Genomic DNA, 23757 nt, shown 5'->3' with positions numbered 1-23757 from the left:
GAGATTAACCATCTGTACCCTTGTAACCAAAGGAGAAGAAGAAAAACTAAGTGGGCAAAGAGTTGATGGTAGGATGTTGACGTTTAGCTGGAGGTTTATCATTTATCACAGAGATAATAATATCAACACTATTGTAGAGCTTAATAAGTGTCAGCCTCCAATAAGCACTTTACACAGACATTTAATTCTCATAATGGCACTCAAAAGTTATTTTTAGTATCCCCATTTTACTAATGAGAGAAACTAAATATGATGAAATTAAGTAACTTGTCCAGTGTTACATAATTAATAAATTGTGTAGCTGGGATGTAAACCTAGGCCAGCCAGTACCCTCGATCAAATCCTTACTTGTTATACAATATTACTTCTCCATATACGAGCAGCTGTCATTTATTTGAGTTCATTTGTGGATTGTTTCATGAGTTTTACATCTCACTGAACCCTAAAAATGCCCCAATGAGGTGGTCTATAATCATAATAATCTCCATTTACAAATAGAGACCCTGACATGCAGATGGTAAATAACCTGCTTAAAGTCAACCAACTGGGAAGCATGTAAGCATAGGAGTCAGCTAATCTGTTGAATGAGGATATACAGTGTTTGGGGTCAGACATATGAGGAGAGTGGAGGATGGTAGTCATTGCCCCAGTGGAGAACAGGAACCAGGACTAATCAGAGCCCAGAGATGGAATGCTAGGCAACTCAGAGAACCCAGGGTCACTAGAAGTCATGAAATTGTGATGCATCAGTGAATCCAGCTTAGAGGGAAAAGAATACATTTAGAAATCTCAAAGAAGATAATAACAATACACTATTGTATTAGCTATTTATCACTGTATAACAGATTACCCCAAAACTTAATGGCTTAGGATATATTCATTATCTCACAGTTTCTGAAGATCAGAAATTTGTGAATGGCTTACCTGGGTAGTTCTGAATTGGGGTCTCTCTTAAGGTCACAGTGAAGTTGTAAGTTGGGGCTACATCATCTGAAGACTTAAATGGGGCTGGAGTGCCTTCTTCCAAGATGACTCAGTCACATGGCTTTTGGGGAGAGTTCTTGCCATTTCGATCTATCCAGAAGGGTGCCTTATTGATGGCACCTGGCTCACCCCAGAGTAAGTGATTCAAGAGAGAGCAAAGAGGAAGCCCCTTATGACCTAGTTTTGGAAGCCACACACCATCCCTTTTGAGTCTATGAATACTTAGAAGTGAGTCACTGAATCCAGCCATACTAAGGGAAGATTTTCAAAGAATTTCTAAATATATTTTAAAATCACCGCACTGATACATGGTGATTTCTAAAGCAAGGAACCCCTTTCAAAACTTAAGGTCTTTTCCCGCAACCAGTAAGACCTGTGTCTGAGTGGTACACAGTCTCCCTCAGGACAGGGCAAAAGGAGGCGAGCCTATTTGAGCAGAAAGCCTGAAATGTGGATGGTGCAACTCTCTTAAGCCCATGAGTTGAACACATTTTCAAAGTGCTGTAAAATGATGCATTTGTTTTCCTGTGGATTTTAATAGGAGTCAAGCAGCTAAAGTATCTGGGCATTCTTTACAGTTGGATTTCTGGGTTTGCTGGTTTCTTGTTTGGATTGCAGAGCTGAGAAACAGTGTCTGGGTTTCAGCGTGACCCTGCTTTATTCCTAGACTTCCAGCTGAGCTGCGTGAATAGGAAACAACAAGCCAGTGCCCCGTTAGCTCAGGCTTCACTGTAATTTTAAGGATGCACTGTGCCTTTCTTTTTTTCTTTAATATCATTCTCTCAGTCCCCTTATTTCTTTATCTCAGACACAGAGGTCGTTTCCCACTGCTCTGCAGTAGGCCCTTTTCTCTCCCAGAAACGCACGCCTGATCCCAAGAGAACACTGCCACTCCTTTTGTTTCTCACTCTCCAAAGCCCAAACCTCATTTTGCTGCTGCTGCCTTTCCTGACCTCTGTCTACTATCTAGTTCTAGAGGCCTCATCTGGAAATAATATGATCAGCTGTCAGAAGGATTTTAATGCCTGGCTGAGTCACTGACAAAAATGTCCCAACAGCAAAACCAACCATGATGTCCTTTAGAAATTTAAAATCAGGCTGGGTCCTCTGTCTTTCCTCTAAATGTCTCCTGTCCTGTAAAGGAAATGAAGGCCCACGTGTGATTTAGAGGGAACAGTTTGCTTAGCGGGGCAGATTTGGCCAAGACACTTCACCTCTCTGAGGCGCTATCGTTTTGTCTTTAAAATAAGCATGAAATAGATTAATCCACTTAAAATTGTCTGTCACAGTGCCTGGCATGCAGTAAGTGTTAAAAGAATGCTAATTTTCTTCCTGTAAAAATTATAATCATAGTGTTATTAGGAGGGAAAGAGTAATTCAGTGGGCTATACATCCCCTACCCTGTTATTGCCTGGGCAGGTTGATACACACCTCACCAGGTAATAAGGTCTGGGATTGCAGAGGGCTTGTGATTGATGACTCAAAAATCCGATTTAGCTCAATTCAGTTCTATTCAGGAAAGAAGTCACAGATACCTAAACTACTCTTGCATTGTGGAAAGCACCACAAAATGGAAGAGACCCTCAAGATAAGAGCAAACTACTTTTTTGTAGTCAAAACACATAGCAAGTCATTGTTCTATACTAACCTAAGAAAGGCAAGTGTATTTTTTAATACAGACTGTTCAGACTCAACTTTAGAGATAGAAAGCCTTTAGAATTTATAGTCAAGTCCTCTACCTTACAGATGAGAAACTACCATCCAAAAAGTTTATTTTGATAAATATGTTTTGAACATTTATTTCAGATATTACTTAGATGCAAGATTATATGTCTCTTTAAGCCAATTCAGTACTTTCCACATACATTTCCTAGAGAAATTCTGTGTGTGAATGAATGAATGAATATGTTAGGTAGTTAGAATAGGAAAAAGGAGTCCAAAATGACAGTGGATAAAAGACAATGAAGGGAGAAGCATGAAAATGGAACAAAGGAAGCTCCGAGGATGGGAGTGAGAACCTCAGGTGAAACACACAGCCCTCCTTGCTAGCCCAATTTACATAGGGCAAGCTCAGGGGGAGGAGAAAAAAACATATAAAAAGAGGAGCCAAAATTGAGCCCCTCTCTTTATTTGGTCGACCTGTCCTCACACCTTGAGGATGTATTTTCCTTTGCCTGCCAAATAAAACTGAGCAGTAACTGAGCTGTAACACCATTTCAAATTTTTGCTGCAGTGAGACAGAACCGAGGAAATTACACACTCCCCCGACAAATAAATTCAAAAACTTGCCCAGGGTCACAAATCAGTAATTAGAGGAATTACAACTTAAAGTTCCATCCCTGACTTCCTACCAGGTACTCCTAGGTGAGACCAGAACATGCATAAAAATAGCTAGGAAAATTCCAGCCAGTGTCCTATATCAACTCCCACAAGATTGATTTAAGTCTATCCAAGTAGAACAGATGCTCCTGAATGATGTTCAATTCTTCCACAATGTGTCTAGATCAGTTCTCTCCTGACAATGATAATGGCCCTACAAATGTCTTATATAAAGACCCTCCACCTCATTAACTCCTTGAGCAATTCATGTTACATTTCCTCTTTGTTGAAAAGTCAAGGTACACAGAAGCCTTGGAACCAGACATTACCAAGCAGCCAATACAAAGTGGTGTACAATAGATTAATGAATGAAATACTAAGTATCGAAAATCCATTTCCATGCAGATTTCCCTTCTATGTATAGATACCAATGTAGTTACCAATCATGAAGATCACTTGATATGTAGACCTTTCAGACACCATTCACCCTTCTAAACACAGATTCCTCATTTGAACTGCAAAACACAGAATATTATTTGAGTGATTCTCCTCTCAGTTCTGTCAAGGGTGCTATATAACATGTATTCTTAGGAGAGAAAATGATCTGTTATATGCAATCAATACTGCAGAACATTAAGGTTTGATTCTCCCAGGAAACACTGGCTGAGAAATGTGCTGGAGTAATCTGTATACCTACAGGTCACAGTTGTTCTCACTATGCACACATGCACATGCCCATACACACATGTTTCCAAAAACATCCACTTTTTATGAGCTCTTAACAATAAAAATGGATGCATTACCTCCAGAATTTTGTCAGAGGGAAAAATTCATTTGTACTCATGTGCTACAAAGTCATTATTTTTTTCTATTTGAAAAACATAACAGGAAGATCAGCATATCTTTTGTAGATATGCAAATTGTAAGTTGAACAAAAATAGACTGCTGGTATGTTTGTTATGAGGAATATTAAGTAGATTTTGTAGAAAAGTTGGACCCAAGTGCATTCCTCTGAAGTATTTGGGAAGTTATTTCCAACTCTTCATTTAATCAGCAAACATTTCCAGAATATCACCATCTTAAATGACCTACGAGGACATAAAAAGAAAAAAAACACTTGTATATTTTAAGCAACTGAGTACTAATTTGTTTTCTTTACTTATATTGATTAGCTTAAATACTTGTGTTAAACAGAAGTCAATGATTTGTCTCCCATCATTTCATTTTGGTCACTAGTTTGCAATTGGAAAATCAATTTATAGTTGGTAAAATAAAGCCCGACTTGACAGGGAATTCACATTTGTAGATTGCCTGAAAAATCTACCAGGCATGGTGACAGTTACTTACAGTAATTGTACTTGCCAGTTACACTATGATCTCATCTAATCCCCATGAGGTTAGCAGTTTTATCATTTCCCTTTTACAGATTAAAAATGTGAGACTCATATTCACACACTGTTGACAGAACTGGGATTCAAAGAGATTTCCATGCCCCCAATGTTCATGATTGTTCTAGGAGTCAACATACCTTCCTCCAGTGATGACTAGAAAATAATTTAGGACATTTAACTTATTTTTTGGATTTATATCCTCTATTATTCAGCAGAGAAAAACCTCTGCCAAAATATAACCACCTTTAAGTTATCTTAACGTAAGATTCAAAGAAATGGGAGCAGTAAAATGAAGAAATTAAAATTCACTAGTGACACTGTAAACGACCCTCCTATCATAACTAATTCAGATGTTTAGTATTTCCAAAGAGCTGATACACCATGTTTCACAAGAAAAGAAAGTAAAAACTCTGAAGACTGAAGTACCAATGTCCTTGGAATTTTGTGATAGGGAAAACAGATATATAGAATATAGTCAGATGATTTAATTATGTTCTTTTAATCTCAGATCATGGTAATTATGTCAAGTTGACCCAGAAGCATTTTCACTCCTTTATTCATTTGAAAATGTCAATTTCACTTATGGTCTTTAATTAGGTTCCCAAGAATTAGAAAACATGCCCCGTATCTCAGCTAGAACAAGTGTCTAGGGTTCACCGTCATTAACCTCTAGAACTACATGCCCCTCACAGAACTGCTTTGGGGTTCCGTCTTTCTTGGCATGGAGCCTTGGGGAACTGCTGTTAGGAAAGAGATAACAGTAACCTAAAGCGTTTTCTTTTGTCCAAAAGTACAACGCATAGGCACTTTAAGAATAGGAGACCATCCAAAATAAAGCACACTTTCCTTTCCACCAAAAAAAAAAAAAAAAAGAATAGGAGAAAGTCTTTCTGCTAAGTCTTTTTCAACAAAGCATTAATATTTATTAACTTGCACTCTGCAGTAGAATGAATGTTTTATGATCAAAAACAAGTAACAACAAAATGGAAATTTTGACCACAAGCGACCTACTCTTCCAGTGATAAAGAACTCAGGATGGGGTTAGCCAACCACTCTCTCTGTAGTTCAGGGGTGAGGGGTCTCTCATTCACTCATCTAGACAAAAGAGTAATTGAATACTGCTCCATGTGATTACTGGAAGCAATAATCACAAATTTATGGGCTTCCTTTATCAATGAGAGCCAACAAGAATGAAGCCGTGATTTAATGTTATATTATGCTATATTAACAAATAAAGACATATTTAAAAGGACTGAAGGATATTTTAAAGCTCAGAATTACCCATTTAAAATTTAAATTAGATCACTTCCCAAACAATTCAGATAAGAGAGAGTTTTTAATTTTCAACTTTGAATAAAAGCATGTCTGTCTCAAGTTTTATTTAAATTAATTCATTCACTATTCATTGAGTAGATTCTGTTTGCCAGGCACATAGAAATGTGGGGTTTTGAATCAGCATCAAGGTGTAAGATATGACTTTTATGAGATCTTTTCTACTAACACTGTCTTTATTAAATCACTTTTTAATTCCTTTATCAAACTACTCAATCTTACTACAGCTTTTCCTGATGAGTTATTTCATACCAAAAATGAACAAGAGCATCTCAACTCTATAATTAATGTATATACTGCATAAAGACACAAAAATAAAAGCCCCTTCACATTTATTTCTGTCTTGTCAATTTCAGTGATTCAGTACAGAGCTAACTGTATGGAGATTGTGTAATAATGAGTTTGTTGAATGTTCCTTTTCATAGTCTTGAGTGAAGTTTTTACCTAAATATTCTAATACATCATTTTGTTTCCATTGTGTCTGAACAGTTTGGGAAAGGGGAATGAATAACCATGGATTTTGGAATCAGGCAGACCTGGATGTGAATTCTGGTTCTGTGTGTAGTAAACTCTTATAAAATCTATGCCATCTCCATCTCTGTTTCCTCATATACACAAAAAACATAACAGCATCTACCTTGCATGATTGTTTCAAGGAGGATAGATAATGTATAAAGCAACTAACTCACAATAGGCTTGTTTTTCTTTTTAGATCAAGTCTGAAAGACCATACTAAGCATTGTTCTGTTTTAGGTAGTATAATTCACCATGAAATTAAGATAACACAACCAAAAAATACAACAGAGATGAACATTTTAAGCCTGATTCATATTCATCTCATGGGACAGTAATTTTTACATTCAGCGTTTCCACTGAAGGTATCTAATAAGAACAGTGTAGATTTTTAAATAATAGACCTTCAGATTGCTGAATGAGAGCAGTCACTCCTACTTAATTCCCACCCTCCATTCCTAACCCTGCACTATACTCCCGAATCATGACTGCTCTTCTGTGCCTGGTAGAGTGTGGACATGATAGAGAGAAGAAACATAGAAACAAAATAAACCTAAAAATTATTTTTGGTTCATCAGCATATATAAACAATCAACTTCAAAATGAAACAGACACTCACATGCCAGTTTTTGAGAACAATAAAATCACAAGTTCTTTCTGTATAAATCCAAAAATTAAATAAATACATAATCCTTTAAGTATAATCATGCTTTGAATAGAACATTTACTATAAATCTTGCTTCTACCTGAAACAATATTAAGAAGAGGATATAGACTGGTCTTTCACTATCCCAAAGAATTTATTTCACTTCTCTCTCTCTCTTTCCTATCTGTATGATTCTCCTTTTCATATTTAGTACTCTTTTCTCTGACTTCCGCCCCTTCCTTTTGAAATTCTACAGGTTGTCCGGCCATATCAGACCATGTCCAATCCCATGAGCAAGCTCACTGTTCTCAACAGTATGCATTCCCACTTCATTCTGGCTGACAATGGGACCACTGGAAAGTATGGAGCAGAGGTGAAACTTAGGAGACAACTGGAAAAGCATATTTCACTCCAGAAGATAAACACAAGTAAGTCTACTACTGTCTACTCATGCCTCATAGCAAATAGGATGGAAGTGAGGAAATTTCAAATGCAGACCATTATTTCTACATGGCTAATGGTTAGAATTAGAGGAAGTCACCTAGAGGGGGATGACTGGAGGCTCAAGAAGTGATTACACAATTAGTGAACTCAAGCTCATTCATTATGTATGAAAAATCCAACCCCGTCTGGAGTTTATACATGCAGATAAGCCTTTCTTTCCAAACTTTTTTCTACATCCTTTACACAATGCTCTAAGGAGGAAAAGCACCCTGGAGAAATTTTTTCCACTTATTAAGCTATTTTGGGTGGCTATAAGAAAAGAAAACAGTTTTTGATCTTAGCATAGATCTGGCTGTGCAAAGGCATTTCAAGGGAACTGACATTCTATGTCTAACCATCTTGATGAAACTTTAATTCTGTCTCCTAATTTTATGTATGTATTCATTCGCTGTCTCTAGATACCTACATATTTAGATATATGTGTGTATTTATGGGTACCATGTAATACTTAGCCTATGGTTACACTAAAATTATCTCTTAAGTACTTATGTGTTCTATGCAATATTTATTATGTACCCATTTAACTGTAGAAGGTAGCATTGTAAAAACAATGATGCTCCTGAAATCACTAAATGGCTTGCATTTAAATGTAATAGAGATATATAAACAATCCACTGTCCTTCCTCACAAAATAAAATTCAGTTTGTTTTCACAAAGTAACACATGGCTTCATGGCAGATTTAGGCTTTGTGGTAACTGTGTGTTCTATCAGGGAAACTTGGCTTTAATTGATTGAACTTTCAAAGCCTGCAGTTCCAAATAATAAAAGATTTTCTTTGGCTCAGTAAGTTTTCAGAAGTTCAGTGTAACACAATTCAACAGGTCCAAACGGCTTTTCTCATCTCTTGTCTTTTCTCTGCATCATCCAGAATGGATTGCGCTTGCTGTCGCCACCTTCCTCCCAGAACTGGGATGCCAGACCTGTCAGACCATAACTTGTCTTTCCTATATTCTGTTTTCTGGTTCCACCTTTTAGGAGCCAGTACTGTTTTAACAGTCAAGTTTTATACCTTCATCTTTTTCACAGAGAAGTCTGGAATAATAAATTGTGAGGTAGGCCTGAAGTCAAAATTATATTAGAAAACTCTCTTCTATCTAAGAAACTTCAATAGTCTTTGGAAAGAGAAAACACAGGATTACCAAAAGTTAACCATCTTTTGCAGGAAAAAACAGTAGAAAAGACTAGAGAATCCATTCAGAAACCAGCAGAGATCAAAAGTAAAAAAGCACTATTGCCAATGGGTAGTTGTTATACTGAAATTGAATTTTATTATAATATTTGGTAGAAAAGCAAATCTTATCTAATTAATGTTATCTATTTAGGTTTTCATAGTCTATAGGATTCCTTTTCTTTTTTTAAACCAGCAGGTTAAAAAGGAGCCTAAATAGGAGTAACCTGAAAGCTGAAGGAGATGGAAGCAAGGTAGACAAAGAGCAAATGCAGGTCAAGTTCAGTGCTTAGTAATGAGACCAAATTTGTCCAGACACACAAAGCATGCCATTGTGTCAGGTCCTGAAGGCAGCTGGGCCAGATGTATTCATTAGTGCTGTGAAGAGAGCTAGGCGTGTACTTGTGTAAATTGTATACTCAGCTATGGAGGTGCCAGCGGGAGCTAAAACCTAGCCAGGCCTGTGTGTGCCTTATAGGCTGCCTGAGGAAAGATACTCTTTCCTAATTGGTCATTCCAGAGAAGGCACCCTTTTTTAATTCGGAGATGTGCCTTTCTCCAAAGCTCCCAGAGGTGCTATCTGTGGGGATGGCCCTGCAGAGGAGGCTTGTGGACAGTGGCTGGGCCTCCCTGAGGAGCAGAGCCCAGCAGCATAGAGTTGAAGAGCAGGCCAAGGCTCGTGGCATCAGGGATTCTGGAGAAGCCAGGACACCATGTACACGCCTCATGCCATTCATGTGACACTGGACCCTTGCAAGGATATCAAGGCAGGTAGGGACATGCACACATCTTGACAAGTGGAGTCCCAGTCAGAGGTCTAGGCCACAAAGTAGGGAATAAGCACAGATCCAGGTCCCAAGCTGAAAGACAGGTCAGAAAAGCTGGCTTGAGACTCCTGAAATGCTTCAAGTCCACAGATAAGATTAGACCTCAGATCTGGGGTAGGGGCCGAGCCCCTTAGTTAGACTAAATGATAGTCGCTGGAACAGAATGGGGGTAGGGAGAGGCAAATAGTCATTTCATTCATCATAATTTATAAACATAATTTTCCTCCTTGCTTTAGGGACTGTATTTGAGGCTTTAAGAAATCCATAGGCTTCCATTCAATGCAAATAATTCAATGAGAAGAGGGTTAAAGATGCCCAGAGGAGATCCCTGAAGTCACAGGAAGTTAAAAGGCTCAGGACCAAGACTTTGCCACAAGTTGTAGTGAATGATGCTATGAGTTAGCTCTTCTACCAGTTCTATCCCTGAACTTGGTAGTGGGAGGATGGCCAACTTATTCAATTTTCCAGGGACTTTCTTAGATTTATCGTTGAAAGTTCCATGTCCCTGGGTCTGCTCTGTCTCAGGCAAACACAGATTGTACATCACCCTCCAAATCAGACTCATGAGTCATTAGCTCTACTTCTCTTTTCACTGCATTTACCCCACAAAGCAGGGAAGGAACAACAAGGACCTCAGAGCTTAAGGAGTGACCCAGACTTCTGAAAGTAAAGAAAGACCCTGGAGATGTCCACTTAGTGGACACTAAGAACTCGGAAGTCTCCAGAATAGGACTGACTGAGAAATAAAGGGGGAAAGTTGACCTGTTTAAAATAGGAAACAGCAGAAGTAAGAATATAAACTGTTAATGCAATTCTGCTCTCTAATCTGAACACTCTTTTTTTCTTTATAATTAACAATAGTTTGCTTCTTATTAAATATAAATTTCTATTATATAACTATTCTAAAAATTACATCTTAATTTCCTTCTTCAAAAGTTTAAGAAATCTATAGTACGACAGGAGAACTCAAGTTTAGGAAGCCCTAATTTAGCCTCCTGAAGATTAGGCTCTCCAGCAAGATACCAGAGTAATACTATCACCACCTTTTATGCCTGGGATGACTCCAGGGATGTCTGAACACACTCAGCATTTTCCTCATAAGGCGTGATTCCTCCTCATCACTTAGGGGTGACCTGCATACCATAGGAATCTTTCCACGAGTTTATTTTCTCGCATAAATGACAATCTTCTGAAGAATATTTTCCTTAAATATTAAGTAAATCTTTCTCAAGAGAATTTTAAGCCCTTTCTCATCAACATGACAATCATGAATAACAACGTACTACAAGCACCAGCGTCTCAGGCTTTTCTCAGTGCTCTGGCATTCATTACCTCATCTCTCCCTCCCCCACTCATTCCTGCCGTCAGCAGTCCTTCCTGAAGTGTTGTCATTGGTTACTGAAGGGCTTCTTTGTTTTGAAAGGAGAATCTTTTTGGATGTGAGTGGCTGAAGAGCACACTTCCATTTGCAGTTTTCTAAACTTCAGATTTAACGTGCAAAGCTTTCCCCATCGTGCCTTTAGAAAACAAATATTTCTTGAACTCTTATTATGTACCAGTCATGATTAAGGGCCAGAAAAGCAGCAGTAGATAATTCATTGAGCCAAGTCAAGAGGGGCAAGCAAATGAATAAATAAATAGGTAAATACATGTAGTAAGAAAGCCATTAAGAAAAATAAAACAGAGGAAGGTATATATGTGTTTCTCATGGGTACATGTGCCTGCATGATGCACATGTGTGTATCGGGAGGAAAGTTTAGATTAGGTGATCAGGAATGGCCTCTGTGATGGTATAATGTGTAAGCAAAAAACTGAATGAAGTCAGGGAGCCAGCTCTGGAAAGAGTGAAAGCAAGAACAAAGACCCAGGTCCTTATATGCCAGTAGTATAAGCTGAGATGACAAGCTAGATCTTAGAGTTGGATTTTATTCTAACAGATATCTGATCTGGCAAGTTACAGCATCCCCCTAATGGTTTAAAACATCACTCTGCTGTTGTATGTAGAGATCTGACTGACATGGGGGCAAGATTAAAGGCAGATAGATGTTTCAGTAGACTATTATCATAATGCAGGTGAGAAATGACAGTATTTCAAATTAGGGTGGTAATAAAAGTAGTAAAAAGCAGTAGATTCAAATATATACATATGTGGTAAAATATACATAACATAAAATTTACTATTTTAATATTTTTAAGTATGCAGTTTACTGTGTGAAATACATTTACCTTGTTGTATAATCATCACCACTCTCTATCCTCAGAACTTTTCGTCATTCCAAACTGAAACTCTATATGCATTTAACACTGGCTCCTCTTTATTCTCTCTCTCCAGTCCCTGCTAAACGTGATTCAACTTTATATCTTTATGAATTTGCCTGTTCTAGACACATCATATATGTAGCATCATACAATATTGGTCCTAAGATATATTTTGAAGGTAGAGCTCAAGAAGAGTTGCTATAAATTGAGTATTCAGGAGAAGGAATAGACACATCAAGGTTACTGCACAGTCATCCTTACAAACACCAGCGTATTCTTAAAGAACAGGGCTAGCGGGAGCCCCTAATGAGTAAGTTTTTACAGAAAGAAAAGGGAGTTGAAAACCAGTCTCAGGGAAGGCGAGACAAAGTTCTTGAGGAGGAGGGAGATGTTGAGATTCAGTCCACAAATGAAGAATGTGGCCCTAGGTAGGTCAGGGGAGTTGCATCCTGGGTGAAGGCAGAGTTTATGGGCACAGATGTGGATGGGATGGAATATTTTCTGCTGGGAAGTTTGGGTAGTTCTCTATAGATGCCTTCTGTATCTAAAGAAAATAATACAGGAGATCATTGGCTAAGAGTGTGAAAGGGGAAAAGGTATAGAAGATTATGGAGAAAAAAAGAGAAAACAATTGTAGAGTCCCAGAGAGTGAGCCAACTAGGGAAATGTAGGGTTGCCCACTTGGTATTTGTGGTCATAGCTTTACAGAGGCATGGATCATCATTGCTGTGAGTTTTTTTTTCCAGGCACATTCAGCTTGAGTAGGAAAATAAGCATAGAGTTAGATTGAGAACCTGTTGGGATTTTGCTAAGCAAGTATAAAAGAGGAAAAGAGAATCAAGGGAGTGAAGTTGCATGCACTCTATATACCTATAGCCCAGGAGTATTTTCAGTATCTGAATGAAAGCCATGCTTCCCCACCCATATCTGTGCCCATTTATGACAGCATAAAATCATTCATCTAAAAGATCAGAATACGGTGCAGAGAAGTGATTAAGAGAATTCTCAAAGATGACCCACATCCTTAGTTAGTATTCCCAAGCATTATATTATTTTCAGACTTTTAAATAAAAAGCATTCATCATAAACAATCCCTCGTACTTATTTTATTGTTGTTCACATATTCATTTAAGTTGAATCAAGTTAGCACAATGCTGGGAATATAGTAGCTATTCAATAAACACGTGTTAACTGAAAGACTGAATACCAAGGGACCACTCCAGAAAGTAGCATATAAGTAACCTGATGAGCCTTTAAAATCCCAAGCATATTTTCTACATACATTTTTACTGTCAAAAATTTCCAAATAAAAAGAGAGAATATTATAATAACCCCTCATAACTATCATCCACATTCCACGTTTATCAGCCCATAGCCTATCTTGTTTTCTCTATGTATATAACCACCTACCTCTCTCTCTGGACAAGTTTGAAAGAAATCCAAACAGTATATCATTTCATCCATAAATATTTCAGTACCAAAGCATTTCTTTAACTTGTGTTCGCCACATATAAGGTAGATTTTTTTTAAAGTATTTCCTTAACTCAGTAGCAATATAATGGAAAATATTGATCCAAGAATCCTGTAACAGATCTTTCAAAAAATAAAAATTAAGAACTATCAATATATTATCACATGCTAAAATTTTGATAATCATTTTTTAGTCCCAAATTCTACACTTAGCTCACCAAAAAAAAAAAAAGAATTTAAACAAGTATTACCTTGCAATTCTTAAAAAGAAAGATTAGAAAAATCCCCAACCGCTGTGGTTTTCTTTGAAGTGTTTGAAGGGAAGAATATAACTTTTGGAAATAAAGGAAGTCTTTATATTGCTAGTAGTATAAGCTGAGAGTAGCGGGGAGACAGGGGGTTCAGATCTTCATGGCTCTGTGACCTTAGGCAAATTACTGTATTTCTCTCAGACTTTGTTTCTGTGTCTGTGAATCAGGGATAATAATTTTCCGCAGTGTGGTGATTAAATGAGTCAACACAGGAAAGGAGTCTGGCATGTGGCAATTCAGAAACATTGACTACCTTCCTGCTGCATTGGTGACACACACAGCAATTCCCTGTGGGAGACCATGTTCTGTGTTGGTATATCCCGATGGGCTGCCATAGGGTCCAACCTGAGACCCAGACCTTCATTTAAAGCCCAGCAGAGTCTAGAGTGTCTGTCAGAACATCTTTACCACAAATCAAACCTGGCTATGCTCATTAGGGAGAAGCCATGTATCCCTGGAATTACAGAAAGGGCCCAAAGGAAAAAATGAGGCTCAAAATTATATTCTGAAATGGATTAGCAAGACTCTAATAACTTCTTAAAGAATACATTTTAAGTCTTGATTGTTGCAGCAATAAATAGAAAACTTCTTTTTTCAATATTGTTGAAAATATATTCTAAACTGTAGTTGTTTCCTCTTTCCTGAATAAAGAATATAATGGAGAAAATTTAATATTTCTTTAGAGAGTAAAGCTATTCTAGTGTCCTGGAGCAATCATTATGAATGACAGGTTTGCTGAGAACTCTTATTTGGTGGAGGTGTTAGAATTTGGGCTAAATGTGAATTGATTCAGAATGTATAAGATTGGATTTGTATATAAAGTTTAGATTTGGGCCAATATCAGATTTCCTGCTTATAATTTACCATTTGATTTTAAAAGATTGGAGGAAGAGGCCAGAAATCCACTTCTCTTTGTTCTCTGATTGATTAAAGTGCTACTACTTTGTGTTTGAATTTTATTTTAGGTTTGGCTGAATGCAAAGTTTTATTCAGATTACATATCTAATTACACTGTGAACAATAAATTCGTAGGAAATTTCATTATGAGGCTAGAATTTTCCAACTTTGTCCTCTTCATATTATAAAGTGAAATCTACATCAGACTAAATCCAGTCTAAGGGGACGCTGTTCCACGGCAGTTGTTGTAGATATACCTACTCTGCACTACTAATGATAGGGGCTGTCTGGGTAGGTTCAGATTTTTGTAACTGGCGCTTTTGCTACCGTCAGGGTTTTCTTGAAAGAGAATTTGATGCTCTGCATTTTCTTTGCCCCAGAGTAACAACTGACATTTGAGCATAGCCTCATCTAATGAAGCCACCAAGAATACTTTTGTCTAAAGCAGCAGATTAAAATTGGCTTGGCAGTTCTAAGTAAACAAGTAGCAGAAATGATCACAGAATTCATAAAGCACAATCAAATTTGGTATTTGAGGATTTTACTATTTAGAATTCTCCGGGAAAAAAAAAAACAGATGTTTTATTATGCAGTCCTTAGGCCAATATACCTATTTATGTGTGATTCTGTGCTTACACAAACTAACAAAAATAATGACAATAATAATGTCACCCAGTAGCACAGAATGTCATAGTTCTTGCTTTATAATGGGAACAGATGTCTCGCTTTCCACTGAGTTGTTTGGTACAGGAGAACCATGAACAGGCTAATCCACAGAGTGATTCAGCCACACTGGTAAAGTCCTACAGGTTCCAGGAGATTTTATTTTAAAAAGGTCACCTCCATGATGTGACACTTATCAATTTAAAGCATTTTGTTTCTGTGAAATTTCCATAATCAGAAGAAGTACTCATAACTATATTCTTGTTCCTTTACCATCATTTCATGGTGATAATTCTTAAACATGGTCATAGTAGTTTCCAACTAAGGTGACACTGCCTCCCAGAGGAGGTATTTTAAAATATCAGAGGGATGTGGTTGACAATTTCTGGCACTCCCAAAAGACACAAGGGAGGAGGCATAAATGTTAATATTTTCATACAGGACAATTTCACATGAAGAATTACCTGGACCAAATGCCAATCACATCTCTTAGAAAATACTACTCTGATTATATTTCCTTGAGTTTCTTTTTCTTTTTCCAAATCTTTCTAGTAACCAGCACCTAATTCAGCAGGGTCACACACATCCAAAATACTCTGTCCTATTCTAAAGACATGTAGAAGCAGCAGCAATAGGGAGCCAGTGGTGAGATTTAAAATATTTAACACTCTGTGAAGACTTTAGTATTCTCTATCCACAGCAGAGGCTGGATGTCAGCCCTGGCCTGTCCTTCAGGTCCTAACATCCCTTGCTGTTGGGAAGTTCTCGCTTTTATCCAACTTCATTTGCTCTGAATCTGTTCTCTTCTGGATGAAAACCAAAGTCATCATCTGTGTTAGAGCTCTCAGTGTATTTGAAAACTGTAGATGGACTAGAGTTGACCTCTTTGCCATAATGGCTCTAAGGAAGCTGTTTTTCATTTGCACAGACATACCAACCTGCCTAACAGCAGAACTGACTCACAGAGTAAATCAGAATTTCCACCACTGCTTTGTATGTTTCAGGCTCAGTGACTCCAGAAATGTGCTCAATGCTAGGGGCTGTCCTGTCAGAGTCCTTGGTGTTCAGAGACATCCTAGAGTCCACAGTTACTGGCTGACTTCGGGATAAAGACAGAGGCCCAGAAATGTGGTTGCGTTACCTGCAGGCCCTTGAAGAGCCTACTCACTAGAATTCATTGCCAAGGGAATATTTTGATGCACCAAGGTTCTAAGAGAATAAAGATTTTAAAATTGAATACAAAGAGACCTCTAAATTTAATCTATAAATTACTGGGAATTATTTTGGAAATAAGGGAGCAGAGCAGTAATATAAACCCTGAGTGAATGAAGAAAATCATGACATAAAATGCTATAAAGTAGTGCTTTTTATGTCTCTGATTTCCCTGGACTATACTTATAAGTCATTAAGTCATTTCTGACTCTTTGGGACCCCATGAATTGCAACACACCAGGCTTCCCTGTCCTTCACTATCTCCCTGAGTTTGCTCAAACTCATGTCCTTTGAGTCAATGATGCCATCCAACCATCTTATCCTCTGTCACCCCCTTCTCTTCTTGCCCTCAATATTTCCCAGCATCAGGGTCTTTTCCAATGAGTTGGCTCTAGATCTCTTACATGTATTAGTATTTTCATCTTGTTAAATTATGAAGACTACTTACCCTGGAAATTTGACATAGATCATCTAAAGAACATTATTGACATCCTTACTATTTGCCAACCTCTCTGACACCAGAACTGGCATAATATTATGCACAGTAAGTGCTCAGTAAAGAGTTGTTGATTTGGCATTAAATACATTTAAGTGATTTTGACTCATTCATATTTTATAAGAAATGTGCAAACTTACAGTTTCCAAAAAAATTCCAGAAATATTTTAGCAAAAGCAACATTATTGAAATAAGCAGATAGTTTCCTGGGTGGCTATTTTAAAAGATTTTAGTCATTTATATATAAATAAATAATTTATATCATAAATACTACATATATTATTTACTCTTATTATGACTGTTAAGTAAGTCTCATTGTATTGATGCAAAACACAAAAGATTAGGCCTAATTATCAACAATAACAGAGACGGAGGCAGAAGGCAAAGGTGTGAATTACATCAGAGTTTCCTTGGAAGATTTTCCATTTTGTAGTAAGTTGGACAGAAAAATAGTAAGAAGTTGGAGTTAGCATGGAACCATCATGTCCCTCACCCATGACTGACACTGCAAACCTAGCAAGACATTTTTCCCACTGAGCCTTGATACAGCTAGGGCCATTTTACATTCATGAAGACACAGGTTCCCTGCTGTAACAATGACTCAAAACAGTGGATACCTCAATAAGACAGAAGTTTGTTTCTTATACATGTGTTATTCTGAAGGTGAGTCCAGACCTGATGTAGTACCCTTACAGTGTTGAGGACTCAGATATCTTCTCTTTTTTTCTTTTGCTCTGTACATCCCTATTTTCATGGTCTGTGGGCACACACTATCACATCTACATTCATAACCCTTCCCCTTAAAGGCACAATGAGGAGGTCATATACAGGACTTTGGCTTACATTCTATGTTCACACCTGGCAAAAAGTGAATTCAAAACTGTAGTCTTTATCCTAGGCAAACAGCTAAAATTCTATCACTATGAAAGGAAGAGAATAGATAGCAGAGTACAGTCAGTAGTTTTTGCCACACCTTTCCGGTATAGCATTTCATACGGTTATTAAGAATTGACTGGAGTTGGCACATGAGGTGAAGCTTACCTGCCATTCATAAGTAAGATATACCTATATGTTTCAGGGTGTTCATTGAGGAGCTTGGTCTATAAATAACATCTGTATCATATGCTTCATCCTGTGTCCTTTCACTCTTCACCTGTGTGTTTCTTAGTGATATATAGTTGAAAAGTCTTGCACTGGCTCTGGAGATTGTAATTTCCCCTTGAAATTGGATTGAGATATGCCATCTAAAATTATAAAGATTATTTTAGACTATAGTGATTTAATTAACTTTTTGGGTTAATCCAAACAGATCCTCTTAGCCTCAAACTGATTTCATAGGCTGTGCTGTTATAATTTATATACACTCCATAACAGATCTGTAGCCACATATATTTTGCACATCATTTCTAACCTTTAAATGCCTAAATATTAAAAATAAATAGAACAGATTCTGTTCTATGTTTCTATGATGTTGTGTTTAATATCTCAAAGATAAAGCCTGGGAAATAATTTTCATGTGACCTACACAGGATTATACTCTTGGTAACAGGCAGTAGAATGGAGATTGGTCACCGCTCCGATCATTCCTGAGGCAGAAAGGTTGTAACTGAGTCTTGGCCTAGTTGGGGAAAAAAGGATGAAAAATCCTTCTTAGGGAATAAGAGCAACTTATCTTCTGACTCTGTTGAGGAAATGTTTGAGAAGACCTGAAAAGAAGATGCATTTGTGTGGGATTTAAAGCCTTCTTGTTCCAGTTATCCAATTTGACATTCCTACATTTTATAAGCCCTAAGTGATAACTAGCAGTTTGGCAAAATATAACTGAAAGGCTCTCGAAACCTTCTGAATGCCTGAAAATATATAATTAAGAGTATTTGCTGACCCTAACAGTTATAAAAAATGAATTAGTAGAACTTTGCTTAACAAATGGTAAATGGTCACCTTGTTCTAGAAACTGAAAAACATGTGTCATTACTGATCCAACCCTAGTTAGCTTTCCTTTTGATTTTAAGTTTGTATTCAGTAAAACTAAAAAGGTAGAGCTGAAGATAGCTGTGGTTTCTTTTCTATCTTGTTAAGTAAATAAACCTAGGAGGATCTATTGCCATACACATTTAATAAAACCGTAGGCCAGCACTTTGAAAATAGACCTTACCTTTCCTCTGTAGATACTCTTTGTATTGAACGGTTTCTTGGCCTGTTTTTGTGCTTTGCCTAGTATCCTTTTCCCTCATCTGTTTCTAATACCAAATTCAGAGCTATTGTGAGTTTTTCATTCAGACAGACTGTTTCTGTAGAAAATAGATTCAATGTTTAGAAACTCCATTAGAAATTCGTATATTGTTGTTCAGTTGCTCAGTCATGTCCAGCTCTTTGCAATCCCATGGACTGCAACACACCAGGCTTACTTATCCTTCACCGTTTCCTGGAGCTTGCTCAAACTCATGTCCATTGAGTTAGTGATGCCATCCAAACCATCTCATCCTCTGTCATCCTCTTCTCCTCCTGCCCTCAATCTTTCCCAGCATCAGGGTCTTTTCCAATGAGTCAGTTCTTCGCATCAGGTGGCCAAAGTATTGGAGTTTCAGCTTCAGTGTCAGTCCTTCCAATGAATATTCAGGACTGATTTCCTTTAGGATGGACTGATTTGATCTCCTTGCAGTCCAATGGACTCTCAAGAGTCTTCTCCAACACCACAGTTCAAAAGCATCAATTCTTTGGCATTCAGCCTTCTTTATGATCCAACTCTCACATTCATACACAACTACTGGAAAAACCATAGCTTTGACTATACAGACCTTTGTTGGCAAAGTAATGTCTCTGCTTTTTAATACACTGTCTAGGTTTGTCATAGCTTTTTTCCAAAGGAGCAAGCGTCTTTTAATTTCATGGCTGCAGTCACCATCTGCAGTAATTCTGGAGCCCAAGAAAATAAAGTTGTATGTTTCCATTGTTTCCCCATCTGTTTGCCATGAAGCGATCAGACAGGATGCCATGATCTTCGTTTTTTGATTGTTGAGTTTTAAACCAGGTTTTTCACTCTCCTCTTTCACCTTTATCAAGAAAATAGTATAAATAAATTCAAAAAACAAATGGAAAAACAAAGAAAATATTTGCATCCATGACAAAGAACTCATTTACATAATAAGCAAAGGGCATCTACAAATCCAAAAGGAAAATCCTGTAAGAAAGTGGGCAAAGTATATTAACAGGATAATTGGGGGGTGCGGGAGGGTGGAGTGCTCAACTTCACTCAAAATTAAAGAAATGAAAGCCTAGCCAAGAATGAAATGCTTTTTAACCTATCAGTATGGACAAAAACCAAAGTTAGAATTATCTAGTGTCCATAAGTGTGTATGGAAATCTGTATGGGAGGGTGTGCAAATATGGGCAACCTTATTTGGAAGATAATTTGGCTATCCTGTTAAATTTTAATGTACATATGCTTTTTTACTTCTAGGAATTTATTTTATGTGTATTTATTGCCATATTGTTTACAGTAATAAAAATGGAAATAATTCAAAGATTCACCAATAAAGGACCAGTTAAATTCAATACACACCACTAATCTTGCTGGGAAAATCCCATGGACAGAGCCCATGGAGTTGCAAAGAGTTGGACACAACTGAGTTGAGTGACTGAGCACACATGCAAATTACATGTCGATGTACAGTGAAATGCTTTGAAGTTGTTATGAGTAATGTAATAGTTGTGTTTGGGCTCATATGGAAATATATCCAATGGTAGTTTTTTATGTTCTTTTTCTTAAGTGAAAACCTACTGAACAACAGTATAACTGTGTGTTTATGACCACATTTATGTTTTCTTAATTATATATAACAGGTTTGAAGCTTATATTTGAGAGTAGCTGAAATCAGAACCAAAATTATCTTCCCTGTTTAGATTTGGTAAATGACAAAATGGCCTAAATTTTTTCCCAGTTCTTAGCCATAACCAGAGATATCCTAGTGTGATGGGGCTACTGAAAATACCCTACTTTTATATCTCTACTGTGAGCACAATTCTGTAGAGCTAAATTTTTCACTTTCCTTTTACTAGGCTCTTGGGCGCCCTATAGTCCAGCTCCTCTCTTCCTGGCCTACTCCCAATGATGGAGCAGGCTCACACACAGCTCAGTCAAAAGCCATTTCACTCTGAATATTGTCTGTAATGCTCACACCGGAAAAAAAGTCTCCCACTATATTCCTGACTCCACTATACCCTTAAGATGTTTTGTATGGAGACAAAATACATGTCAAAAGTTCTTCAGCTTTTTAAAATGTGGCAAGAAGGAGAACTCAAAAAATCTGTCACCTAAAAACCACTACAATATTGTAAAGTAATTAGCCTCCAACTAATAAAAATAAATGAAAAAAAGTGAAAAAAAAAGTATCTCAATATTGCAAAAATAAATAAATAGTGATCACTCTCTGTTAATTTCCCCTTGATAGTTCTTCTGTTACTCTACCAGTATTTACTTGTGTATCTTTAATGTACAATGCACTATAGAGGCAGCTAGATAAATAACACATAACTGTGCACTTGAAGAACTTAGAGTTTTGCAATTAAGTTAACAAGAACTAGCTATCAAGAGCTATTCTAAAAATTTTACGAGAAATAACTGATTTAATCCTTACAACAACCCTATGAAATAAGTACTATTATCATTCCCATTGGCCAAAAGAAAAGCTGAGGCCAAGAGAGGACAAGTAATAGCCCCCAAAGTCGGACTGTTAGTAAGTGGCAAATCCAAGAAGTCTGCCTGCATCCGCGCCTCAACTGTTGTACTCTATGTCTTCTCAGTATGAAAGGGCTGCATTGAACAGCAGCAAGTGTTAAATGCCCTTGAATGGTATGAAGTACAACAGGAATTCAGACCAAAAGCTTTTCTGGATAGAATGTTTATGGAGGGGGAGTGGTCAAGGAAGATTTTGATAGATGAAATCGGGGTAACAGATTGCAAGCACCATGCAGGTGAAAGCTTTCAATATTTAGAAAGGTAGTGCATAGCATTATTTTCTACTTACATTATTTTACTTTCATTAAGTTGTTTTTCCTATCTTCACAAGCAAAATTTCAGCTGTAAATATAAGGTCTATATGTGAATTAGGCTTAGTTTGTTTTTTAGGAAACACGATCATCAAACTCATAAGGATAAGATATGGATGTTTCATTGTTTCCCTTTTATTGAAGCTTCTTAATAGAATGTTATCAAGATAGAATATCATATAATATGATAAACAGGATGTATTATGTATGCATAGAATAGATGGGGCAGAAGCAGAGTTATTCATATATTCATATTCTATATTTCATAGCTGTAAATTATCATAGATATTATATATACATATATATTTCATTTAGTTCACTGGCTTCATTTCCCAGATAGGAAGGCCCACTTGGAAAAGGTCAATCATGTGTCCTACCTAAATTCATACAGTGATTAACTGGCACAACTTTTACCTGAACTCAGGACTCCAGACTTCAAATCTGCTACTCTTTGCTCAGCATTGTTACCCCCTTAGTTTGGGAGATATTTCTCTTTTTCTTTTTAACAAAGCACCAGGAGACTTCAAATAAGAAAAGGTTCTCCAGCCACCAGAGGAAGGAATAAAAGCAGGGCACGTGGGATATCAACCTTATTTGATGCAAAATCCTTAGCCCTTTATTCTCCCATTTTTCCCCTTGAGACCATTTTCTCCACTGCATCCTGAAGGGTAAACAAGGAAGTATCAAGAGAATTGGAATCAGAGTCAACTGACAGCAGATGTTCAGACGTTTCCATTTTTAGCCACGCAACAAATCTGGTTGATCTGCACTAAAATGTCATTTAACTTTTGTTCATTAGGGCTTGGTAACTGTAGAGGGAAAAAAAGAAAGAAACTAAAAATACCAATGTGCTGTTCAGTCTGCAGGAAGATGCAGCTAAGCCAATTTTGTGCTGGATTCCTTAAACAAGTGCTTTTGTGTTAAATTTCCAGGAGGATTTGTGTCATCAGCTCTTTGAGGTTTCGCTCATAATATTTAGCAAGTGGTCTAATTGTTGCAGACAGTGAGTAGTAGAGCGGCCTTGGGAGGTATGTGCTCCCAAGCTGAATTTCTGTTCTCAGGAATGTGCTAATTAGTAAATTTAGGGGTTCAATTCCTGGGTTTGGAAGTTCCTCTGGAGAAGGAAGTGGCAACCCACTCCAGTATTCTTGCCTGGAGAATCCCATGGACAGAGGAGCCTGGCAGACTACAGTTCGTGTCATCATGAGTCAGACACGACTTAGCGCTGTCTTTGGAAAACATACATTAGTTACTCTTAGTTTATTATTTTGCAACCCACTGAGAATCCAGAACAGCCAACCCTTATATTTTGTGCTTCAAGGAATATTGCTATGAAAAGGCTGCTCTGGCAAGTTACAGGCACTGAGGAATTACCAAGTCATGTTCTCTGAAAAGTGGGGTGGGATCCACCTAAGCCTCTCACCAACCAGTTACTCCCTGCCCAACCAATAACAACTGGATCTAGAAACCTAACTTGATCCAAGGAAACTAAGTCTGGAAGATCTCACTTGAGGATCTGGGCCCCTCTGTAAATGCTGTTTTAGGGAAGGAGCAAAAGGGGGCAGAGGCAGATTCTTCTGAGACCTGGATTTGAAATGAGATCCTGCCTGAGGCCATCTAGCCTTTAACTAGCTTGTTAATAAGTTACCATTCCAGAGACATGACTCACCACTAAATTTATCTAGAATAGGTAGAATAGCCAAATTGGTAGAAAA

At 37.5% G+C, this 23757-nt stretch overlaps 1 protein-coding gene across 16 annotated transcripts in view; it reads left to right on the top strand.

The window, feature by feature from the left end:
- TRPM3 (transient receptor potential cation channel subfamily M member 3) overlaps positions 1-23757 on the top strand; it is an 899779-nt gene that overhangs the window by 635407 nt on the left and 240615 nt on the right. For all 16 annotated transcript variants that reach the window (XR_006338658.1, XR_006338659.1, XM_043891369.1 and 13 more), the window contains exon 6: positions 7442-7613. Coding sequence is in view for 14 of the 16 variants with exons in the window: in XM_043891369.1 (XP_043747304.1) it covers positions 7442-7613 (172 nt within the window). In the remaining 2 variants the exon portion in view is untranslated. The remainder of the gene's footprint in view (positions 1-7441; positions 7614-23757) is intronic.

Source organism: Cervus elaphus, chromosome 29 (genome assembly GCF_910594005.1).
Source record: "Cervus elaphus chromosome 29, mCerEla1.1, whole genome shotgun sequence".
Taxonomy (NCBI): Eukaryota; Metazoa; Chordata; class Mammalia; order Artiodactyla; family Cervidae; genus Cervus; species Cervus elaphus.
Note: the sequence above shows the minus strand (reverse complement) of the source record. Positions and strands in the feature narration are given on the sequence as shown.